This window comes from Cherax quadricarinatus, chromosome 18 (assembly GCF_038502225.1).
Source record: "Cherax quadricarinatus isolate ZL_2023a chromosome 18, ASM3850222v1, whole genome shotgun sequence".
Taxonomy (NCBI): domain Eukaryota; kingdom Metazoa; phylum Arthropoda; class Malacostraca; order Decapoda; family Parastacidae; genus Cherax; species Cherax quadricarinatus.
The window spans coordinates 19,856,277-19,880,039 of record NC_091309.1 but is presented as its reverse complement, the minus strand read 5'-3'; the positions used below and the strand labels follow the sequence as shown (position 1 = coordinate 19,880,039).

The 23,763-nt window shown below is 37.4% G+C and overlaps 1 protein-coding gene across 23 annotated transcripts in view; it reads right to left on the bottom strand.

Moving 5' to 3' along the window:
- Positions 1–23,763, bottom strand: part of LOC128689428 (uro-adherence factor A) — an 828,046-nt gene that overhangs the window by 78,337 nt on the left and 725,946 nt on the right. For 22 of the 23 annotated variants that reach the window (XM_053777700.2, XM_053777698.2, XM_053777703.2 and 19 more), the window contains 2 exons: positions 16,840–17,004; positions 14,481–14,615 (listed from right to left, as the gene is read on the bottom strand). In XM_053777700.2, the coding sequence (XP_053633675.1) occupies positions 14,481–14,615; positions 16,840–17,004 (300 nt within the window). The remainder of the gene's footprint in view (positions 1–14,480; positions 14,616–16,839; positions 17,005–23,763) is intronic. The other variant, XM_053777718.2, reaches the window with a different exon arrangement.

Genomic DNA, 23,763 nt, shown 5'->3' with positions numbered 1-23,763 from the left:
CCAGGCCTCCTGGTGGATCAGAGCCTGATCAACCAGGCTGTTGCTGCTGGCTGCACGCAAACCAACATACGAGCCACAGCCCGGCTGGTCAGGAACTGACTTTATGTGCTTGTCCAGTGCCAGCTTGAAGACTGCCAGGGGTCTCTTGGTAATCCCCCTTATGTATGCTGGGAGTCAGTTGAACAGTCTCGGGCCCCTGACACTTATTGTATGGTCTCTTAACGTGCTAGTGACACCCCTGCTTTTCACTGGGGGGATGTTGCATCGTCTGCCAAGTCTTTTGCTTTCGTAGTGAGTGATTTTCGTGTGCAAGTTCGGTACTAGTCCCTCTAGGATTTTCCAGGTGTATATAATCATGTATCTCTCCCTCCTGCGTTCCAGGGAATACAGGTTTAGGAACCTCAAGCGCTCCCAGTAATTGAGGTGTTTTATCTCCGTTATGCGCGCCGTGAAAGTTCTCTGTACATTTTCTAGGTCAGCAATTTCACCTGCCTTGAAAGGTGCTGTTAGTGTGCAGCAATATTCCAGCCTAGATAGAACAAGTGACCTGAAGAGTGTCATCATGGGCTTGGCCTCCCTAGTTTTGAAGGTTCTCATTATCCATCCTGTCATTTTTCTAGCAGATGCGATTGATACAATGTTATGGTCCTTGAAGGTGAGATCCTCCGACATGATCACTCCCAGGTCTTTGACGTTGGTGTTTCGCTCTATTTTGTGGCCAGAATTTGTTTTGTACTCTGATGAAGATTTAATTTCCTCATGTTTACCATATCTGAGTAATTGAAATTTCTCATCGTTGAACTTCATATTGTTTTCTGCAGCCCACTGAAAGATTTGGTTGATGTCCGCCTGGAGCCTTGCAGTGTCTGCAATGGAAGACACTGTCATGCAGATTCGGGTGTCATCTGCAAAGGAAGACACGGTGCTGTGGCTGACATCCTTGTCTATGTCGGATATGAGGATGAGGAACAAGATGGGAGCGAGTACTGTGCCTTGTGGAACAGAGCTTTTCACCGTAGCTGCCTCGGACTTTACTCTGTTGACGACTACTCTCTGTGTTCTGTTAGTGAGGAAATTATAGATCCATCGACCGACTTTTCCTGTTATTCCTTTAGCACGCATTTTGTGCGCTATTACGCCATGGTCACCCTTGTCGAAGGCTTTTGCAAAGTCTGTATACATTACATCTGCATTCTTTTTGTCTTCTAGTGCATTTAGGACCTTGTCGTAGTGATCCAATAGTTGAGACAGACAGGAGCGACCTGTTCTAAACCCATGTTGCCCTGGGTTGTGTAACTGATGGGTTTCTAGATGGGTGGCGATCTTGCTTCTTAGGACCCTTTCAAAGATTTTTATGATATGGGATGTTAGTGCTATCGGTCTGTAGTTCTTTGCTGTTGCTTTACTGCCCCCTTTGTGGAGTGGGGCTATGTCTGTTGTTTTTAGTAACTGTGGGACGACCCCCGTGTCCATGCTCCCTCTCCATAGGATGGAAAAGGCTCGTGATAGGGGCTTCTTGCAGTTCTTGATGAACACGGAGTTCCATGAGTCTGGCCCTGGGGCAGAGTGCATGGGCATGTCATTTATCGCCTGTTCGAAGTCATTTGGCGTCAGGATAAGATCGGATAGGCTTGTGTTAACCAAATTTTGTGGCTCTCTCATAAAAAATTCATTTTGATCTTTGACTCTCAGTCTGGTTAGCGGCTTGCTAAAAACTGTCATATTGGGACTTGAGTAGCTCACTCATTTCCTTGCTGTCATCTGTGTAGGACCCATCTTGTTTAAGTAGGGGCCCAATACTGGATGTTGTTCTCGACTTTGATTTGGCATAGGAGAAGAAGTACTTTGGGTTTCTTTCGATTTCATTTATGGCTTTTAGTTCTTCCCGCGATTCCTGACTCCTATAAGATTCCTTTAGCTTGAGTTCGATGCTTGCTATTTCTCTGACCAGTGTCTCCCTACGCATTTCAGATATATTGACCTCTTTTAGCCGCTCTGTTATTCTTTTCCGTCGCCTGTAAAGGGAGCGCCTGTCTCTTTCTATTTTACATCTACTCCTCCTTTTTCTTAGAGGAATAAGCCTTGTGCATACATCGAGTGCCACCAAGTTAATCTGTTCTAGGCATAAGTTGGGGGTCTGTGTTGCTTAGTATATCTTCCCAGCTTATATCGGTTAGGACTTGGTTTACTTGGTCCCACTTTATGTTTTTGTTATTGAAGTTGAATTTGGTGAATGCTCCCTCGTGACTAGTCTCATTATGTCGGTCTGGGGCTCCACGCATACATGCATACATACATGCATACATACATGCATACATGTATGTATGTATGTATGTATGTATGTATGTGTGTATATGTGTATGTATATATGTATATATATATATTGTATATATGTATATATATGTATATATATATATTGTATATATGTATATATATATATTGTATATATGTATATATATGTATATATATATATGTATATATATGTATACAGTGGACCCCCGGTTAACGAACTTTTTTCATTCCAGAAGTATGTTCAGGTGCCAGTACTGACCGAATTTTTTCCCATAAGGAATATTGTGAAGTAGATTAGTCCATTTCAGACCCCCCAAACATACACGTACAAACGCACTTACATAAATACACTGACATAATTGGTTGCATTTGGAGGTGATCGTTAAGCGGGGGTCCACTGTATATGTATATATATATGTATATATATATATATGTATAATTATATATATATATGTATAATTATATATATATATATATATATATATATATATATATATATATATATATATATATATATATATATATATATATATATATATATATATATAGTATATATATATATATATAGGTAGTAGGTTGGTACACAGCAACCGCCCAGGGAGGTACTACCGTCCTGCCAAGTGAGTGTAAAACGAAAGCCTGTAATTGTTTTTACATGATGGTAGGATTGCTGGTGTCCTTTCTTCCGTCTCATGAACATGCAAGATTTCAGGTACGTCTTGCTACTTCTACTTACACTTAGGTCACACTACGCATACATGTACAAGCACATATATACACACCCCTCTGGGTTTTCTTCTATTTTCTTTCTAGTTCTTATTCTTGTTTATTTCCTCTTATCTCCATGGGGAAGTGGAACAGAATTCTTCCTCCGTAAGCCATGCGTGTTGTAAGAGGCGACTAAAATGCCGGGAGCAAGGGGCTAGTAACCTCTTCTCCTGTATATATTACTAAATGTAAAAGGAGAAACTTTCGTTTTTCCTTTTGGGCCACCCTGCCTCGGTGGGATACGGCCGGTGTGTTGAAAGAAAGAAAGAAAGAAAGAAAGAAAGAAAGAAAGAAAGAAAGAAAGAAAGAAAGAAAGATAGAAAGAAAGATAGAAAGAAAGATAGAAAGAAAGAAAGATAGAAAGAAAGAAAGATAGAAAGAAAGAAAGATAGAAAGAAAGAAAGATAGAAAGAAAGAAAGAAAGAAAGATAGAAAGAAAGATAGAAAGAAAGATAGAAAGAAAGATAGAAAAGAAGAAGAAGAAGAATAGATAGATAGATAGATAGATAGATAGATAGATAGATAGATAGATAGATAGATAGATAGATAGATAGATAGATAGATATATATATATATATATATATATATATATATATATATATATATATATATATTTTTTTTTTTTTTTTTTATTTTTTAAAAAAGACGGGCGTCTCCCACCGAGGCAGGGTGACCCAAAAAAGAAAGAAAATCCCCAAAAAGAAAATACTTTCATCATCATTCAACACTTTCACCACACTCACACATTATCACTGCTTTTGCAGAGGTGCCCAGAATACAACAGTTTAGAAGCATATACGTATAAAGATACACAACATATCCCTCCAAACTGCCAATATCCCAAACCACTCCTTTAAAGTGCAGGCATTGTACTTCCCATTTCCAGGACTCAAGTCCGACTATATGAAAATAACCGGTTTCCCTGAATCCCTTCACTAAATATTACCCTGCTCACACTCCAACAGATCGTCAGGTCCCAAGTACCATTCGTCTCCATTCACTCCTATCTAACACGCTCACGCACGCTTGCTGGAAGTCCAAGCCCCTTACCCACAAAACCTCCTTTACCCCCTCTCTCCAACCCTTTCGAGGACGACCCCTACCCCTCCTTCCTTCCCCTATAGATTTATATGCTTTCCATGTCATTCTACTTTGATCCATTCTCTCTAAATGACCAAACCACCTCAACAACCCCTCTTCTGCCCTCTGACTAATACTTTTATTAACTCCACACCTTCTCCTAATTTCCACACTCCGAATTTTCTGCATAATATTTACACCACACATTGCCCTTAAACAGGACATCTCCACTGCCTCCAACCGTCTCCTCGCTGCTGCATTTACCATCCAAGCTTCACACCCATATAAGAGTGTTGATACTACTATACTTTCATACATTCCCTTCTTTGCCTCCATAGATAACGTTTTTTGACTCCACATATACCTCAACGCACCACTCACCTTTTTTCCCTCATCAATTCTATGATTAACCTCATCCTTCATAAATCCATCTGCCGACACGTCAACTCCCAAGTATCTGAAAACATTCACTTCTTCCATACTCCTCCTCCCCAATTTGATATCCAATTTTTCTTTATCTAAATCATTTGACACCCTCATCACCTTACTCTTTTCTATGTTCACTTTCAACTTTCTACCTTTACACACATTCCCAAACTCATCCACTAACCTTTGCAATTTTTCTTTAGAATCTCCCATAAGCACAGTATCATCAGCAAAAAGTAACTGTGTCAATTCCCATTTTGAATTTGATTCCCCATAATTTAATCCCACCCCTCTCCCAAACACCCTAGCATTTACTTCCTTTACAACCCCATCTATAAATATATTAAACAACCATGGTGACATTACACATCCCTGTCTAAGACCTACTTTTACCGGGAAGTATTCTCCCTCTCTTCTACACACCCTAACCTGAGCCTCACTATCCTCATAAAAACTCTTTACAGCATTTAATAACTTACCACCTATTCCATATACTTGCAACATCTGCCACATTGCTCCTCTATCCACTCTATCATATGCCTTTTCTAAATCCATAAATGCAATAAAAACTTCCCTATCTTTATCTAAATACTGTTCACATATATGCTTCAATGTAAACACCTGATCTACACATCCCCTACCCACTCTAAAACCTCCTTGCTCATCCGCAATCCTACATTCTGTCTTACCTCTAATTCTTTCAATTATAACCCTACCGTACACTTTTCCTGGTACTCAGTAAGCTTATTCCTCTATAATTTTTACAGTCTCTTTTGTCCCCTTTCCCTTTATATAAAGGGACTATACATGCTCTCCGCCAATCCCTAGGTACCTTCCCCTCTTTCATACATTTATTAAACAAAAGTACCAACCACTCCAACACTATATCCCCCCCTGCTTTTAACATTTCTGTCATGATCCCATCAGTTCCAGCTGCTTTACCCCCTTTCATTTTACGTAATGCCTCACATACCTCCCCCACACTTACATTCTGCTCTTCTTCACTCCTAAAAGATGGTATACCTCCCTGACCAGTGCATGAAATTACTGCCTCTGTTTCTTCCTTAACATTTAAAAGTTCCTCAAAATATTCTCGCCATCTACCCAATACCTCCATCTCCCCATCTACTAACTCCCCTACTCTGTTTTTAACTGACAAATCCATATTTTCCCTAGGCTTTCTTAACTTGTTTAACTCACTCCAAAATTTTTTCTTATTTTCATTAAAATTTCTTGACAGTGCCTCTCCCACTCTATCATCTGCTCTCCTTTTGCACTCTCTCACCACTCTCTTTACCTTTCTTTTACTCTCCATATACTCTGCTCTTCTTAGAACACTTCTGCTTTGTAAAAACCTCTCATAAGCTACCTTTTTCTCTTTTATCACACCCTTTACTTCATCATTCCACCAATCACTCCTCTTTCCTCCTGCCCCCACCCTCCTATAACCACAAACTTCTGCCCCACATTCTAATACTGCATTTTTAAAACTATTCCAACCCTCTTCAACCCCCCCACTACTCATCTTTGCACTAGCCCACCTTTCTGCCAATAGTCGCTTATATCTCACCCGAACTTCCTCCTCCCTTAGTTTATACACTTTCACCTCCCTCTTACTTGTTGTTACCACCTTCCTCTTTTCCCATCTACCTCTTACTCTAACTGTAGCTACAACTAAATAATGATCCAATATATCAGTTGCCCCTCTATAAACATGTACATACTGGAGCCTACCCATCAACCTTTTATCCACCAATACATAATCCAATAAACTACTTTCATTACGTGCTACATCATACCTTGTATATTTATTTATCCTCTTTTTCATAAAATATGTATTACTTATTACCAAATTTCTTTCTACACATAGCTCAATTAAACTCTCCCCATTTACATTTACCCCTGGCACCCCAAATTTACCTACTACTCCCTCCATAACATTTTTACCCACTTTAGCATTGAAATCCCCAACCACCATTACTCTCACACTTGATTCAAAACTCCCCACGCATTCACTCAACATTTCCCAAAATCTCTCTCTCTCCTCTACACTTCTCTGTTCTCCAGGTGCATACACGCTTATTATAACCCACTTTTCACATCCAATCTTTATTTTACTCCACATAATCCTTGAATTAATACATTTATAGTCCCTCTTTTCCTGCCATAGCTTATCCTTCAACATTATTGCTACTCCTTCTTTAGCTCTAACTCTATTTGAAACCCCTGACCTAATCCCATTTATTCCTCTCCACTGAAACTCTCCCACCCCCTTCAGCTTTGTTTCACTTAAAGCCAGGACATCCAGCTTCTTCTCATTCATAACATCCACAATCATCTCTTTCTTATCATCTGCACAACATCCACGCACATTCAGACTTCCCACTTTGACAATTTTCTTCTTCTTATTCTTTTTAGTAATCTTTACAGGAAAAGGGGTTACTAGCCCATTGTTCCCGGCATTTTAGTTGACTTTTACAACACGCATGGCTTACGGAGGAAAGATTCTTATTCCACTTCCCCATGGATATAAAAGGAAAATTAATAAGACCAAGAACTATTAAGATAAAATCAAAGAAAACTCAGGTGAGTGTGTATAAATAAATGTGTACATGTATGTGTAGTGTGACCTAAGTGTAAGTAGAAGTAGCAAGACATGCCTGTAATCTTGCATATTTATGAGACAGACAAAAGACATCAGCAATCCTACCATCATGTATATATATACACACACACACACACATACACACACATATATCTTTCTTTCAACACACTGGCTGTATCCCACCGAGGCGGGGTGGCCCAAAAAGAAAAACGAAAGTTTCTCCTTTTACATTTAGTAATGTATACAGGAGAAAGGGTTACTAGCCCCTTGCTCCTGGCATTTTAGTCGCCTCTTGCAACACACATGGCTTACAGAGGAAGAGTTCTGTTCCACTTCCCCATGGAGGTAAGAGGAAATAAACAAGAACAAGAACTAGTAAGAAAATAGAAGAAAACCCAGCAGGGTGTGTATATATATGCTTGTACATGTATGTGTAGTGTGACCTAAGTGTAAGTAGAAGTAGCAAGACGTACCTGAAATCTTGCATGTTTATGAGACAGAAAAAAGACACCAACAATCCTACCATCATATAAAACAATTACAGGTTTCCATTTTACACTCACTTGGCAGGACTGTAGTACCTCCCTGGGCGGTTGCTTTCTACCAACCTGCTACCTAGGATTAGGGTAAATATTTTAATTATTTCATTTGGGCTACATTTCGATCGCCAGGAGCTTTATCAAGCACATGGCAGTCAAAAAACCTAATAAAATATTCAGAATGTTGCATGGGTGTATCCAGTTACCTAAAATGAAAAAACAACAACCTCAAACTGAGCTGGTGCTGTGTGGGGATCACTATATGAAGGTCAAGTGAGCATCACAGCTTAATCCATGCAAAAATCAACAGTCTAATTAGAAGAGCACTGCAGTAAGCCTACTGGCTAGTGCTAGGTAAGTCATCATTGTCCCAATAATTCCTCTGTATTGCCAAACTAATGCTATCATAAATAAAAAAAAGATGTACTGCAGTAGGCCTATAACAATAACAAGTTTATATTAGCATGATATATGTTTGTACAAAGGAGTGTAACAATTTGGTTAACATGCCAAAAGCCACTTTATATGCAGAGCATTTCAGGAAAGCTTAAGACTAACTTAAGATTAATAAGGCAATAACAGTGCTGTAATTTTGCATATGGTCATTAGGTGAGTTACAGTGAACAGAAGAAAATTGAATATTCAACTAGTTCATGCTATATGGTTTTAGTAAGTTCAGCAGAGTATAATTACAGTTTTGATATAGTATATAAAAAATACAGTATTACAATTTAGCACAATTTAAAACAATGAAGTTTAAAGAATTTTAAGGTTGAAGTAATGAGTAAATAGTTGAGCAATCATCAAGTACAACATACAATAATGAAATTGAAACAATTTTAAGTTTAACCCTTTGACTGTTTTGGTAGTACATATACGTCTTACGAGCCAGCGTTTCGGACATATATATACTCAATAATTCTAGCGGCTTCAAATCATGCAGGAGAAAGCTGGTAGGCTCACATGTGAGAGAATGGGTCTGTGTGGTCAGTGTGCACCACACATAAAAAATCCTGCAGCATACAGTGCATAATGAGAAAAAAACCGACCGTTTTTTTGGATAAAAACGCCGACTTTGAGGTGTATTTTCGTATAGTATTTATCGTTGTATTCTCGTTTTCATGGTCTCATGTGATAAAATGGAATACATATTGCAAAAATAGAATGATTTTGATTAGTTTCACGATGAAAACGACCTTGAAATTGAGCTCAAAGTAGTGGAAATGTTCAATTTTTACCAATGTTCAAGAGTAAGCAAATCACACCACATGTCCAATACACATCAACTGGGGAGTCTAATATTCTTTCATTAGTGCACTGATATTATTTATACCATTTTTACAATAATGCAGTAGTCTGCATAACAGTAAATTTTGTATTTTTTGTATGAATAAAAAATTAAAATAAAAAGCAATAGTAACATAAGAGGGACCTAGAGACGTGACTAATGAACAGAGGATATGTTATTTAAGTGCCAAGAATGTTTACATTGTTTATTCTGGACACTATTTTCAAATTAGCATCTTTTTTAATTTGCATGAAATTGGCCAAATTGCCAATTTCTGACCACTTTACTGGGTAGTTCAAATTGGTAAATAGGTGGTTTCTTGTACTCAATTGATAGAAAAAATGGAGTTCTAAAGAAATAGCTATGAGTTTGGTAAACTGGAACAACGGAATTGGCCAAAAACAGGGCTCAAAGTTGGCGATGCGTATATGTCGCTGAGACAGCTAACTTCGCGAGAGCATAATTCCATGAGTTTTCGACCAAATTTCGTACTTTTGGTGTCATTACCATTGGGAAAAAATTCTCTATCATTTCACAAGAAAAAATAATTTTTTTTTTCCAAAAATTTTGTGACAGAATGACAGTTTCAGAAAGGGGCTTACGACAGTCAAAGGGCTAAAGTACACTATCAAATAGTTGAGCAATCATACATTATTTAGTTTTTTGAGTAACTTTTGGGTAACTGGTAGGTGTAAAGTGTTTTTCTGGTTTAGTATGGGTGATGAGGTGATTTCTAAGTAGAGTCTAAAATTAATTTGCAGGCAGAGGCCCTTTAGTGTGTTCTGGCAATGAATTCCAGTGCTTCCCCCCATATAAAAACATGACTAGAAGAGCAATGATGTAGGCTTTCTAACCCATGCTATGAAGGTCATTCTCTCATCCAACTATTCTCATTCATGTGTATGTCAATCATAATTTTAGAATTGTGTAGCAGTATTAGAAACATCTTAAGTCACATGTCCCTCAAATTGTGCTCACATCTACAGTGCTGTAATATCTGGTTAAGTATTCCTAGGTAGTAGGTTGGTAAACAGCAACCACCCAGGGGGTACTACCATCCTGCCAAGTGAGTGTGAAACAGAAACTTAATTGTTTTGCATGATGGTAGAATGGCTGGTCTCTTTTTTTTCTGTCTCATAAACATGCAAGATTTCAGGTACATCTTGCTACGTCTATTTGCACTTAGGTTACACTACACATGCATGTACAACCATATATATACACACCCCTCTGGGTTTTCTTCTATTTTCTTACCAATTCTTGTTCTTGTTTATTTCCTCTTATCTCCATGAGAAAGTGGAATAGAATCTTTCCTCCATAAGCCATGTGTCTCATAAGAGGTGACTAAAATGCTGGGAGCAAGGGGCTAGTAACCCCTTCTCCTGTATACATTACTAAATTTAAAAAGAGAAACGTTCGTTTGTCCTTTTAGGTCACCCTGCCTCAGTGGGATATGGCCGGTTTGTTGAAGAAAAAGGTCAATGCTGGTTTGGCACCAGAGCTGGAAATGAGTGGAGGAAAAGGCAAAGTTTGGACAGATCCATGAATGGGAGTGTTTGGGTGAGAGTTGAATTTGCCTAGTATAGACCAGCAGGCCAATTGCAGTATCTGTCTATTAGAGTTTTCATGCTCTCATAGAGGAATTAAAACACTGGTCTTTGCATTTACTGTAGAGGGGGTGGTATACATGACTGTGGGCAGGACCTCCTTATCACAGCCAGTAGGCTTATTGCAGTGCTACTTTATTCTTGTACTCTTCTGTATAGAGATTGCAGTTTAAATATTTGAACCTTTCAGAATAATGCCCATGAATATGTTAACACCTTATATTTTGCCCAAAAAATTTGGCCTTAGAACCTCAACCTATATTGGAATACATGCATTATGTATATTATTCCCTTTTTGCCACATCATGCTATCTCTTGGTTGCCTCCCACAAAGTGCCATTTTGCCCTGCAAAAATGAATGTGCTCATTTGAGCTTTAGACTCATAGTAAATTTACTCTTAAAACATGACATTGCAGAGTGCAATTTTTTTGCAACATAAACTGAAAAACTGCAACCAAAATTTCACACCAGACCAAAAATCCAAGCTACTACACCATAAAACAGGGGTGAGCAAACTTCTAAAGTCGTCAACTGGGAACTGTATTTGTCTGATAATGCTTGTTTAACAGCTCATGTTTTCAACAGAGGAAAATGAACAAAGTTTTGCTCATTCAGCTGCATATACGTTAGTATATGACTTGATCTTGGTGGGCCGCATGAAAACCTTAGGCAGGTCACATGCAGCCCCCGGGCTGCAGTTTGCTCAACCCTGCCATAAAGAATGTAAGAACTAACACAGCATCATAGTATGAACAAAATCTGGTTACAATGTGCTCTGAAGGTTGTGTTTTTACCACCCAATACAGCATCTTTAATACAGCCACTACATCAAGGAATTATCAAAGCATTTAAGTGCCACTACAAACATAAGGTAATGGACAAAAATTGCATCAATGAATGACAGCTCCAAAACTGACATACCCGAGTTCTGGAATAAATTTAACACTGCAGATGCACTTATGCATGAAATGAAGTGCCCCACTCAGCCATAAATGCAAGCTGAGATCAATATGGCCTTCTGTGGTAAATAATTTTTCTGATTTTACCGCAGTAAGAAATCAGGTCCAGGAAATTGGGGCTCAAGCAGGGATGGCGAGAAGTGAGAGCTATGAAGATGTGCATGAAGATGATGTAAACAAACTGTTAGAAGAGAATAACTAAGAACCAGCTGCAGAAGAATTGATGGAGGAGCTCAATTCCCAATAAAGAGAAAGACAAATAAAAGAAGAGGACAGGGAGGAAGAACCTCAAGATAAACACTTAACATCACACCACTTAAATAAGAAATCCACTGAAAACGATCTTCATACATTTAGAAGCACTACTCTGGAGCAGTTGATGCACTGTAGTCAGCTTTATAAAGTAACACAGACCAGGCACACATTACAGAAAACTTGAACATTCCAGTACAACCATCAACTATTGACAACTCTACATCCACATCAATACAAGAACCATAGCTATCCACCTCACCCAGTAGGGCCACATCAACCTTCTCCACACACTTCCATGACAAAAGATAAACTAGTAACTTTTTCTTAGTATAATGTGCCAAATCACCAGCCAAGGTAAGATATAGCCAATAACCAGAATAATCCAATTTTACTGGCACCATAGAGTTGTTCTAATGATCTTGTGTTTGCTCAGTTTTCTCACTTTCTAACATACTCACCTGCACTAAAATAATGTGATAACATAACCCATGAGGAATACCCTCACTTTTTCTACAGCTTTCATTTCTAATGAAATTCCTAAAGTTTGGAACATGGGACATCTAATTCTTTGATATAGCAAAGGCATCTGTTTAAGACATCCATACATAAAACTATCCAAATGAGAATTTTGAGTCTAGTAGTAGTTTCCGTTTGCATAGAATACTGCATAAATATGTGGAAGTTTTCATAATTTTAGCCTAAATCCACTGCAAACAACTGCCATTCCCTCAACACATTCCAAATACATGAAGAGATTTGCCTTACCTTCCTGCATTAACAAAGCTCACCTTTCTATGCTTATTAAACAGTTACAAAAAAATTTGCAAAATGATAAATAATGCTTACAACCCATGATAATGACACTCTTATTTACATCAGTCATTATCATTATGCTACATATAAGAAAATAGGTATTCAGTTTCTGCAGTGGTGTGAGTACATTACTGAGACAGTGGTGGTTAGACATCCACTACTATATGCAAACATCTGCTGCTGACAATGCCAAGCTCAAACACAGTTTTGCCCAAGTGTGATGCCAGTGGTTCCCAAACAAAAATTTGTCAGTAATTAAGGTTTGTGGTAAAGTGATGAATAGTAGAGATTCCACTTTGTCTTGTATATATTTCCAAAATTATACAGTTGACTGTTGGGTTGTCAAAAGATAATGAATCATTAAGTTTCATGCTAAATGTAGTACCAAAATTAAACTATTACTAAACAATACAAGGAAAAAATGAAGCCTCAGAAAAATAAGAAAATAGAGTGTGCAAGTAAAACAAACATTCTCTATTGGAAGAGAATGGAAAAACTAAGAAAATAAGTTAATACTGAATTGTATGCATATAAATTGGATTCAATTTTGCAAAGCAAATAGCAGCTACAGGCCCCATGTATATGGTGCATACAAGAAGTTAAATGACAACATAAATGAGTAATGTCTTTCTAAGGATTTTGCACACATCCTAAGAATGTGAAGAAATGTTAGAAAACTATATTGTGTGGAAAAAAAACTGTTTGTACTCCACCTTTTATTCAATAGTAGTTAGTGTATGGGTATTTATTTATTGCCATTTGTATCACTGGGTAGTGGACTAATTTTGCAGCATATGAAAAGCCCATGACTTGAGACAAAGACCAACCCTAAACTATACCACAAAATAAAACTGCATTTATTTTATCAACATAGATGATTAAATCTACCTCCTTACAGCAATAAGTCAAATGCCTTAGCCCATACACATATTCCATTAATAATCATAGTATTTTTCTCGAAAAATTAAAATTTTTACTCAATTCCAAATATTAATTTCTACAAGAACTACTGTAAGTGAATTCCTTTCAAATGCCTAGGATTATGTTGTATTGCTCTTCAGCATTTTCACTGCCTGTATGATAATTACATATGAAATTTCATAAACTTTAATCAGGTCAATATTTCAAAGAGCAGCTTGAAGAAGTTTTATCAAGGTAACTTGATAAAGTCTAGGTAGTAAGTTGGTAGACAGCAACTGCCCAGGGAGGCACTACCGTCCTGCCAAGTGAGTGTAAAACGAAAGCCTGTAATTGTTTTACATGATGGTAGGATTGCTAGTGTCCATTTTTCTGTCTCATAAACATGCAAGGTTTCAGGTACGTCTTGCTACTTCTACTTACACTTAGGTCACACTACACATATATGTACAAGCATATATATACACATCCCTCTGGGTTTTCTTCTATTTTCTTACTAGTTCTTGTTCTGTTTATTTCCTCTTATCTCCATGGGGAAGTGGAACAGAATTCTTCCTCCGTAAGCTATGCATGTTGTAAGGCGACTAAAATGCCAGGAGCAAGGGGCTAGTAACCCCTTCTCCTGTATAAATTACTAAATTTAAAAAGAGAAACATTCGTTTTTCTTTTTGGGCCACCCCGCCTCGGTGGGATACGGTTGGTTTGTTGAAAGAAAGAAGAACTTGATAAAGCTTCTTGAGGTAAACATTGTTATAATAAAAACTTATTCTGTTTCATGTGTCCATCATCTAATTGTCTGCTTATTGCCTCTTTTACAAATTTCAATGCTTAGGGGTTTCTTTTATGATTTAGCTTGTAACAGTAGTAACACAATACATGTACTAACATTGAATATATTTTTATTCATCATATTTTAGTGCTATACCCACCTCCTCCTCAGTTGGAAGACTTTGTGGCTCATCTGATGCATCGATGTCAGAATCGTCATCAGGGGGAGGAGGGGGAGGGGGCTCCGAAGGTGGGGCTGCCTGGGAAGGGCCATCCGTCCACGTCACGTCTAGCACCTGAGTGACCCACGGCACAGTGCCAGAACCAATCATGCATTAAATGCTATCTAGGTATGCTGCGACATTACCATTGTTGCTCAGGAAAATTTGTGTGGTTTTCAGGGAATAGCTTCTATGTAAGAAAATTAAATAAAAAAGAAATGTTGGAAAATTATGTAGTGTAACGTGTTATAAATTCAAGCAAACCCCAAAAATTGTAAATTTAGTAAATCAGTAGGCACTATCCAGTTAGATGAAGTCAAATCATGCTTATGTAACTATTTGAGACTATATGTTAAAAGCAAGAAAGTAATGATCCTGGCACTCATTTCTTGGTTAATACTTTGGTTAATATAAAATCTTTTCTTTACATGCCTTTTTTTTTATACAAGACAGATACCATATATTTTAGACATTACACCATCTCAAAACACATTAGTGTAATTATTTATGTATTGGCTTTTGCAACTTTCTTGGGTGATAAAAATGTGTTCTCATAGATATTTTTCAAGTATATAAGAATGATAATTTTATTAACGTTATTAGTTACATTTTTATGCATACTATACTGTACTATACATGTTAGATGCTATTTAAAGCAATTTTAGTACAAAAAAATGTTCATGGTACTTCACACTACTTGCTTCTTCTCATGAGAGTTGCTGGAAAAATTTCACCTCTACAGGGACCCCTGTAATATTTGAAAGGCAATATTTTTACTGCTTGTATATTTATAATTTCAACCAGGCTGTGATGGATATGTGGGGCAGTGGGCCTCCAGCAGCAACAGCCTGGCTGACCTGGCAAGGACCAGACGAGCCTGGCCCATGGCTGGGCTCAGAGAGTAGATAAACTCTCGAAACTCTTCAAAGGTACATATCAAAGGTAGTGAAGACTGACTTCTTGAGATTCACAGCGAGATCCACTCACTGATTCAAAACATTGTTAGAGAGGAATTAGCAAATGGTTGGAAGGAGAAATACCAACAGGCTGCTACCAGCACAGAAATTGAACCTGGGTTTTAAGTCTTTTTTATATTTTTATTTTCCAATAAATTTCCAACAAACTTGCAGTATATTGATATAAAATTCATATTTTATTATGAAGCTGTGGAATACAACCATATCCAAGTTTGATTACAACATCCATATACTGAACAGTCCAAGGCAGGTTCATTACAAACACTTTTACAAATGTCAGTGGTTACAAAAAAGCATAAACTTCAACATCATACAGATAACAGATAATATTGTTCAGCAAAAGTTTACTGAATTAATAAATAAGAACGGTAACCTTTTTCCAGAAAACTGCAGGCACTGTATACAATGCCAATTTATCTAAAAGTTAGTATGTTTATTATAATCGCTGAAAGCAATTATTGTAAAAGCTTTGTTTAGTGTCAATTGTAATGCAGTGTTTGAAAACACACATGTTCCCTTGCTGTCCCTAATAGTGTCGCTGCATACCCTTAAACAAATAAACCTCACATGCATTAAGTCCCAAAAATGTACAAGATAGATACCATCACCTAAGATTCTAAAAAAGGGTAATTTTCTGCCCCATTACTGGAAGTGCAAGCACTATTTCTTTTGTGAAGTTTCCATAAATCAGGTAGTAGAGCATTCTATGAGAATAATAGGCAAGAAAGAGTTATTCAAGTTAAAAAATAACTACTACTTGATTTATAAAAGCACAAGTTTTTAGAGTCTAGGTTCAATGCATGCCCCAGTGATTCCAATAAGAGAGCAAATTTGTCCTCAGTCAGTGGTTTTAGTTGCCAGAATAAGTGACAAATCTAGCTACAGTTAACCGATATAAATTATTTCCTCACTACAGTAATATGTGCTTCCTATGTTATAAATACTATTCTAGAGTTATATCATTTTTAAACAATGTTATTTATTGTTAATCATTTAATGTTAGTTATGTTAACTGTATATTTCTGAAGCTATATAAGCAGTCTCCCTCCCTTCATGCCAGCTTGCAGCTGATAAATATGATTATTATTCTCCAAACATTATAAGAATATAGCACATACAATGTATCTGAAAGTGTTCTTATCTGACAACTTAGTGAAATTACAAAGTGACTGATTTATTATTTCAAGGAAGAACACAGTATTTGAAGAAAAGAACAGAATTACTGAAGATCTATATTTGACACAAGTCACTCATGAAGAAATACTCAACAATGGTCATCCAACAATGGGAGAATTATTCTCAATAAATGAGCATTCACATACCTCAGGAGTATCAAGAACAGGAGGACTGATGGACGATGCCGGTACAGATGGTGGCACCTTGACTTGTTCAGCATTGACTTTCACCTCCTCCCTGACTTCCTCTAGGGTTTGATAATGATGTTCATCAACTGTATCTTGGCTTTCACTATGACTTTCATCATCAACCTAAATAAAATAATTGACACAGTGTTACAATACAATACAATACATATTTAGGTAGTAGGTTGGTAGACAGCAACCAACCAGGGAGGTACTACCGTCCTGCCAAGTGAGTGTAAAACGAAAGCCTGTAATTGTTTTACATGATGGTAGGATTGCTGGTGTCTTTTGTCTGTCTCATAAATATGCAAGATTACAGGTACGTCTTGCTACTTCTACTTACACTTAGGTCACACTACACATACATATACATGTTTATTTATACACACTCATCTGAGTTTTCTTTGATTTTATCTTAATAGTTCTTGGTCTTATTACTTTTCCTTTTATATCCATGGGGAAGTGGAATAAGAATCTTTCCTCCGTAAGCCATGCGTGTTGTAAAAGTCAACTAAAATGCCGGGAACAATGGGCTAGTAACCCCTTTTCCTGTAAAGATTACTAAAAAGAATAAGAAGAAGAAAATTGTCAAAGTGGGAAGTCTGAATGTGCGTGGATGTTGTGCAAATGATAAGAAAAAGATGATTGTGGATGTTATGAATGAGAAGAAACTGGATGTCCTGGCTTTAAGTGAAACAAAGCTGAAGGGGGTGGGAGAGTTTCAATGGAGAGGAATAAATGGGATTAGGTCAGGGGTTTCAAATAGAGTTAGAGCTAAAGAAGGAGTAGCAATAATGTTGAAGGATAAGCTATGGCAGGAAAAGAGGGACTACAAATGCATAAATTCAAGGATTATATGGAGTAAAATAAAGATTGGATGTGAAAAGTGGGTTATAGTAAGCGTATATGCACCTGGAGAAGAGAGAAGTGTAGAGGAGAGAGAGAGATTCTGGGAAATGTTGAGTGAATGCGTGGGGAGTTTTGAATCAAGTGTGAGAGTAATGGTGGTTGGGGATTTCAATGCTAAAGTGGGTAAAAATGTTATGGAGGGAGTAGTAGGTAAATTTGGGGTGCCAGGGGTAAATGTAAATGGGGAGCCTTTAATTGAGCTATGTGTAGAAAGAAATTTGGTAATAAGTAACACATATTTTATGAAAAAGAGGATAAATAAATATACAAGGTATGATGTAGCATGTAATGAAAGTAGTTTGTTAGATTATGTATTGGTGGATAAAAGGTTGATGGGTAGGCTCCAGGATGTACATGTTTATAGAGTTATAGAGGGGCAACTGATATATCAGATCATTATTTAGTTGTAGCTACAGTTAGAGTAAGAGGTAGATGGGAAAAGAGGAAGGTGGCAACAACAAGTAAGAGGGAGGTGAAAGTGTATAAACTAAGGGAGGAGGAAGTTCGGGCGAGATATAAGCGACTATTGGCAGAAAGGTGGGCTAGTGCAAAGATGAGTACTGGGGGGTTGTAGAGGGTTGGAATAGTTTTAAAAATGCAGTATTAGAATGTGGGGCAGAAGTTTGTGGTTATAGGAGGGTGGGGGCAGGAGGAAAGAGGAGTGATTGGTGGAATGATGAAGTAAAGGGAGTGATAAAAGAGAAAAAGGTAGCTTATGAGAGGTTTTTACAAAGCAGAAGTGTTATAAGAAGAGCAGAGTATATGGAGAGTAAAAGAAAGGTGAAGAGAGTGGTGAGAGAGTGCAAAAGGAGAGCAGATGAAAGAGTGGGAGAGGCACTGTCAAGAAATTTTAATGAAAATAAGAAAAAATTTTGGAGTGAGTTAAACAAGTTAAGAAAGCCTAGGGAAAGTATGGATTTGTCCGTTAAAAACAGAGTAGGGGAGTTAGTAGATGGGGAGAAGGAGGTATTAGGTAGATGGCGAGAATATTTTGAGGAACTTTTAAATGTTGAGGAAGAAAGGGAGGCGGTAATTTCATGCACTGGCCAGGGAGGTATACCATCTTTTAGGAGTGAAGAGCAGAATGTAAGTGTGGTGGAGGTACGTGAGGCATTACGTAGAATGAAAGGGGGTAAAGCAGCTGGAACTGATGGGATCATGACAGAAATGTTAAAAGCAGGGGGGGATATAGTGTTGGAGTGGTTGGTACTTTTGTTTAATAAATGTATGAAAGAGGGGAAGGTACCTAGGGATTGGCAGAGAGCATGTATAGTCCCTTTATATAAAGGGAAAGGGGACAAAAGAGATTGTAAAAATTATAGAGGAATAAGTTTACTGAGTATACCAGGAAAAGTATACGGTAGAGTTATAATTGAAAGAATTAGAGGTAAGACAGAATGTAGAATTGCGGATGAGCAAGGAGGCTTCAGAGTAGGTAGGGGATGTGTAGATCAAGTGTTTACATTGAAGCATATATGTGAACAGTATTTAGATAAAGGTAGGGAAGTTTTTATTGCATTTATGGATTTAGAAAAGGCATATGATAGAGTGGATAGAGGAGCAATGTGGATGTTGCAAGTTTATGGAATAGGTGGTAAGTTACTAAATGCTGTAAAGAGCTTTTATGAGGATAGTGAGGCTCAGGTTAGGGTGTGTAGAAGAGAGGGAGAATACTTCCCGGTAAAAGTAGGTCTTAGACAGGGATGTGTAATGTCACCATGGTTGTTTAATATATTTATAGATGGGGTTGTAAAAGAAGTAAATGCTAGGGTGTTCGGGAGAGGGGTGGGATTAAATTATGGGGAATCAAATTCAAAATGGGAATTGACACAGTTACTTTTTGCTGATGATACTGTGCTTATGGGAGATTCTAAAGAAAAATTGCAAAGGTTAGTGGATGAGTTTGAGAATGTGTGTAAAGGTAGAAAGTTGAAAGTGAACATAGAAAAGAGTAAGGTGATGAGGGTATCAAATGATTTAGATAAAGAAAAATTGGATATCAAATTGGGGAGGAGGAGTATGGAAGAAGTGAATGTTTTCAGATACTTGGGAGTTGACGTGTCGGCGGATGGATTTATGAAGGATGAGGTTAATCATAGAATTGATGAGGGAAAAAAGGTGAGTGGTGCGTTGAGGTATATGTGGAGTCAAAAAACGTTATCTATGGAGGCAAAGAAGGGAATGTATGAAAGTATAGTAGTACCAACACTCTTATATGGATGTGAAGCTTGGGTGGTAAATGCAGCAGCGAGGAGACGGTTGGAGGCAGTGGAGATGTCCTGTCTAAGGGCAATGTGTGGTGTAAATATTATGCAGAAAATTCGGAGTGTGGAAATTAGGAGAAGGTGTGGAGTTAATAAAAGCATTAGTCAGAGGGCAGAAGAGGGGTTGTTGAGGAGGTTTGGTCATTTAGAGAGAATGGATCAAAGTAGAATGACATGGAAAGCATATAAATCTATAGGGGAAGGAAAGAGGGGTAGGGGTCGTCCTCGAAAGGGTTGGAAAGAGGGGGTAAAGGAGGTTTTGTGGGCGAGGGGCTTGGACTTCCAGCAAGCGTGCAGGAGTGTGTTAGATAGGAGTGAATGGAGACGAATGATACTTGAGACCTGATGATCTGTTGGAGTGTGAGCAGGGTAATATTTAGTGAAGGGATTCAGGGAAACCGGTTATTTTCTTATAGTCGGACTTGAGTCCTGGAAATGGGAAGTACAATGCCTGCACTTTAAAGGAGGGGTTTGGGATATTGGCAGTTTGGAGGGATATGTTGTGTATCTTTATACGTATATGCTTCTAAACTGTTGTATTCTGAGCACCTCTGCAAAAGCAGTGATAATGTGTGAGTGTGGTGAAAGTGTTGAATGATGATGAAAGTATTTTCTTTTTGGGGATTTTCTTTCTTTTTTGGGTCACCCTGCCTCGGTGGGAGACGACCAACTTGTTGGGAAAAAAAAAAAAAAACATATTTATCTTGGGTTGATAAAAAAAATCTAAGAAATATCATTAAATATATTAATAATACATATTCTGAATTAACATTTACAGGGATAGGGATATTATTAATCTTTTGAGGGTCCAGAACCCTGATCTGAGACTTGTCCACAGGGTCCAAGAATTTTCCCCCCCAAAATTGATTTTTTCTTAAGAAATTGTAGAGAATCTTTTTCTGAAGGTAATAAAACAAGGAGTATGAAATTTGATGGAAAATTGACAAAATTAAGCTATCACGAATTTTGGTGCATTAGTCATATTTAGGTATTGGCGATTTTGCCCACTTTGAGTCCTATTTAACCCTTTGAGGGTCGGTTGGTTACGTACTTGTACACCTAAATTCTAACGTCTTCAAATCTGGTGGAAGAAAGCTGGCAGGCCTATATATGAAAGAATGGGTCTGTGTGGTCAGTCTGCACAGTATAAAAAAAATCCTGAAGCACGCTGTGCATAATGAGAAAAAAAACTGACTGTGTTTTTGGTTTAAAACTTTCTAGTGAATTTTCATATGGTATTTATGGTTGTATTCTCGTTTCCTTGGTCTCACTTGATAGAATGGAAGATATATTACAAAATTAGAGATGATTTTGATTGGTTTCATGATGACAAGTACCTTGAAATTGAGCTCAAAGTAGCGAAAATTATCGATTTTTGCCAATATTCAATAATAAACAAATCAAGTCACGCATGCAATACACGTCAACTGGCGAGTCTAATATTCTTTCATAAGTGCGCCGATATCATTTATACCATTTTTACAATGATGCAGTAGTATACATAACAGAAAACTTTCTATTTTCTGTGAGAATAAAAATTCAAAATGGAAAGCAAAAGTAATGTATGAGGGACCTAGAGACGTGACTAGTGAACAGATAAAATGTTATTTTAGTTTCATGAATGTCTGTCTTGTCTATTCTGAACCCTATTTTGAAACTGGCACCTTTTGAAATTTGTGTGAAATTGCCTAAATTGCCAATTTCTGACCACTTTATTGGGTAGTTGAAATCGGTAAATGGGCAAATTCTTGTACTCAACCGATTAGAACAAATGAAGTTCTAGGGAAATAGTTATGATTTTAGTCAACTGCAACATGGGAATTGGCTGAAAATAGGACCCAAAATAGGCGAAATCGCCAACTTTGAGACCGCTAACTTCGCAAGTGCATAATTCCCTAAGTTTTTCATCAAATTTCATATTTTTGGTGTCATTATGATAGGAAAAAGATTCTCTATCATTTCATAAGAAAAAATAATTTTTTTTTTTTTCGAAAATTTTTTAACCCTGAGAACGGGTTTGGGAGAGGGCCTCTCGACCCTCAAAGGGTTAATGCCAATTACATTGTTCCAGTCAGCCAAATTCTTAGCTATTTCACTACTACGCCTTTCATTTTAGCAACAGAGCACAAAAAAAACCATTCCTCTATTTCAACTATCCAATAAAGTGATCAGAAATTGGTAATTTGGACCAATTTCACACAAATTTCATAATACTCCAATTTCAAAATAGGGTCCAACATAAACAATGCAGGCATTCCTGGCCTTAAAATAACATTTCCTCTGTTCATTAGTCATGTTTCCAGGTTTTACATATGAATTCCATTTTGATTTTTATTCACACAATGAATTTTTATTCACACCTAAAAAATGGAAGATTTACTGTAATGCAATATTGTAACAATTGTATAAATAATATCAGTGCATATCAGACCCACCAACTGACATGTACTGGACGCATGATGTGATTTGTTTACTCTTGAACATCGGCAAAACTCGAATATTTCCATTAATTTGAGCTCAATTTCAAGCTATTTTCCATCTTCAAACCAATCAAAATGATCCCTATTTCTGTAATATATCTTCCATTCTATCAAATAATAAAACCATATGAAAATGCACCTCAAAGTTACTGTTTTAAATCAAAAATACGGTCGCAGTTGTTTCACATTATGCACTGCATGGTGCAGGATATTTTTTATGCGGTGCACACTTACCACACAGACCCATTCTTTCATATCAAGGCCCAGATTTACTGTTCATGGCTTATCTGAGTGAGATGAGCTCATCACATAGTACTACAGCATAGACCCTGGCTTCAAAGCCATCAAACAATGGCACAGACCTTCAAAGGGTTAATAAAATAGGAATGACTCAGAATTTAGATTAGCCTCTTATGATAATTATACATGTCACTTAAGTGAATACTTCTAGCCACAAGAAAACCTAGCAATTCATTCAAATCTTAAAAGAAGATAATTAGGACCATGGGCCACTTATGTTTGTAGTTACATACTTTAACATATTTCTTGGGCTCATGAGTTTCACTTCAAAATCCCTACAGTGAAAAGCAGGTATTTAACAAAAGCTGAATACTTTTCAAAAACCTTCTCCCATAGCTCAACTGCTAGCACACTCAGCTCACACACTGAGGTCTAGGATTCGATCCCCAGTACAAGTGGAAACATTAGGACATGTTTCCTTAAGACATCTGTTGTCCCTGTTCATTTATCAATAAAATAGGTACATGGGTTTTAGTCGACTGGTGTGGCTCAAATCCTGGAAAAAAAACTGACCTAATATGCCTGAAATGCTCTGCATAGCAAGGAGCTTTCTATATAGCAGTATGTCATTGATGTCAGCTAGGCCTGTATACAGTGTTCATGTACTTGTAGAAATAAGGATGATAATGATTCATCTTTCAACAAACCGGCCATATCCCACTGAAGCAGGGTAATGTATACAGAAGAAGGTGTTACTTTCCCCTTGCTCCCGGCATTTTAGTCACCTCTTACAACACACATGGCTTACGGAGGAAGAATTCTGTTCCACTTCCACCACGGAGATAGAAAATAAACAAGAACAAGAACTAGCAAGAAAATAAAAGAAAACTCAGAGGGGTGTGTATATACATGCTTGTACATGCATGTATAATGTGAAATAAGCGCAAGTAGAAGTAGCAAGACGTACCTAAACTCTTGCATGTTTCTTTTTT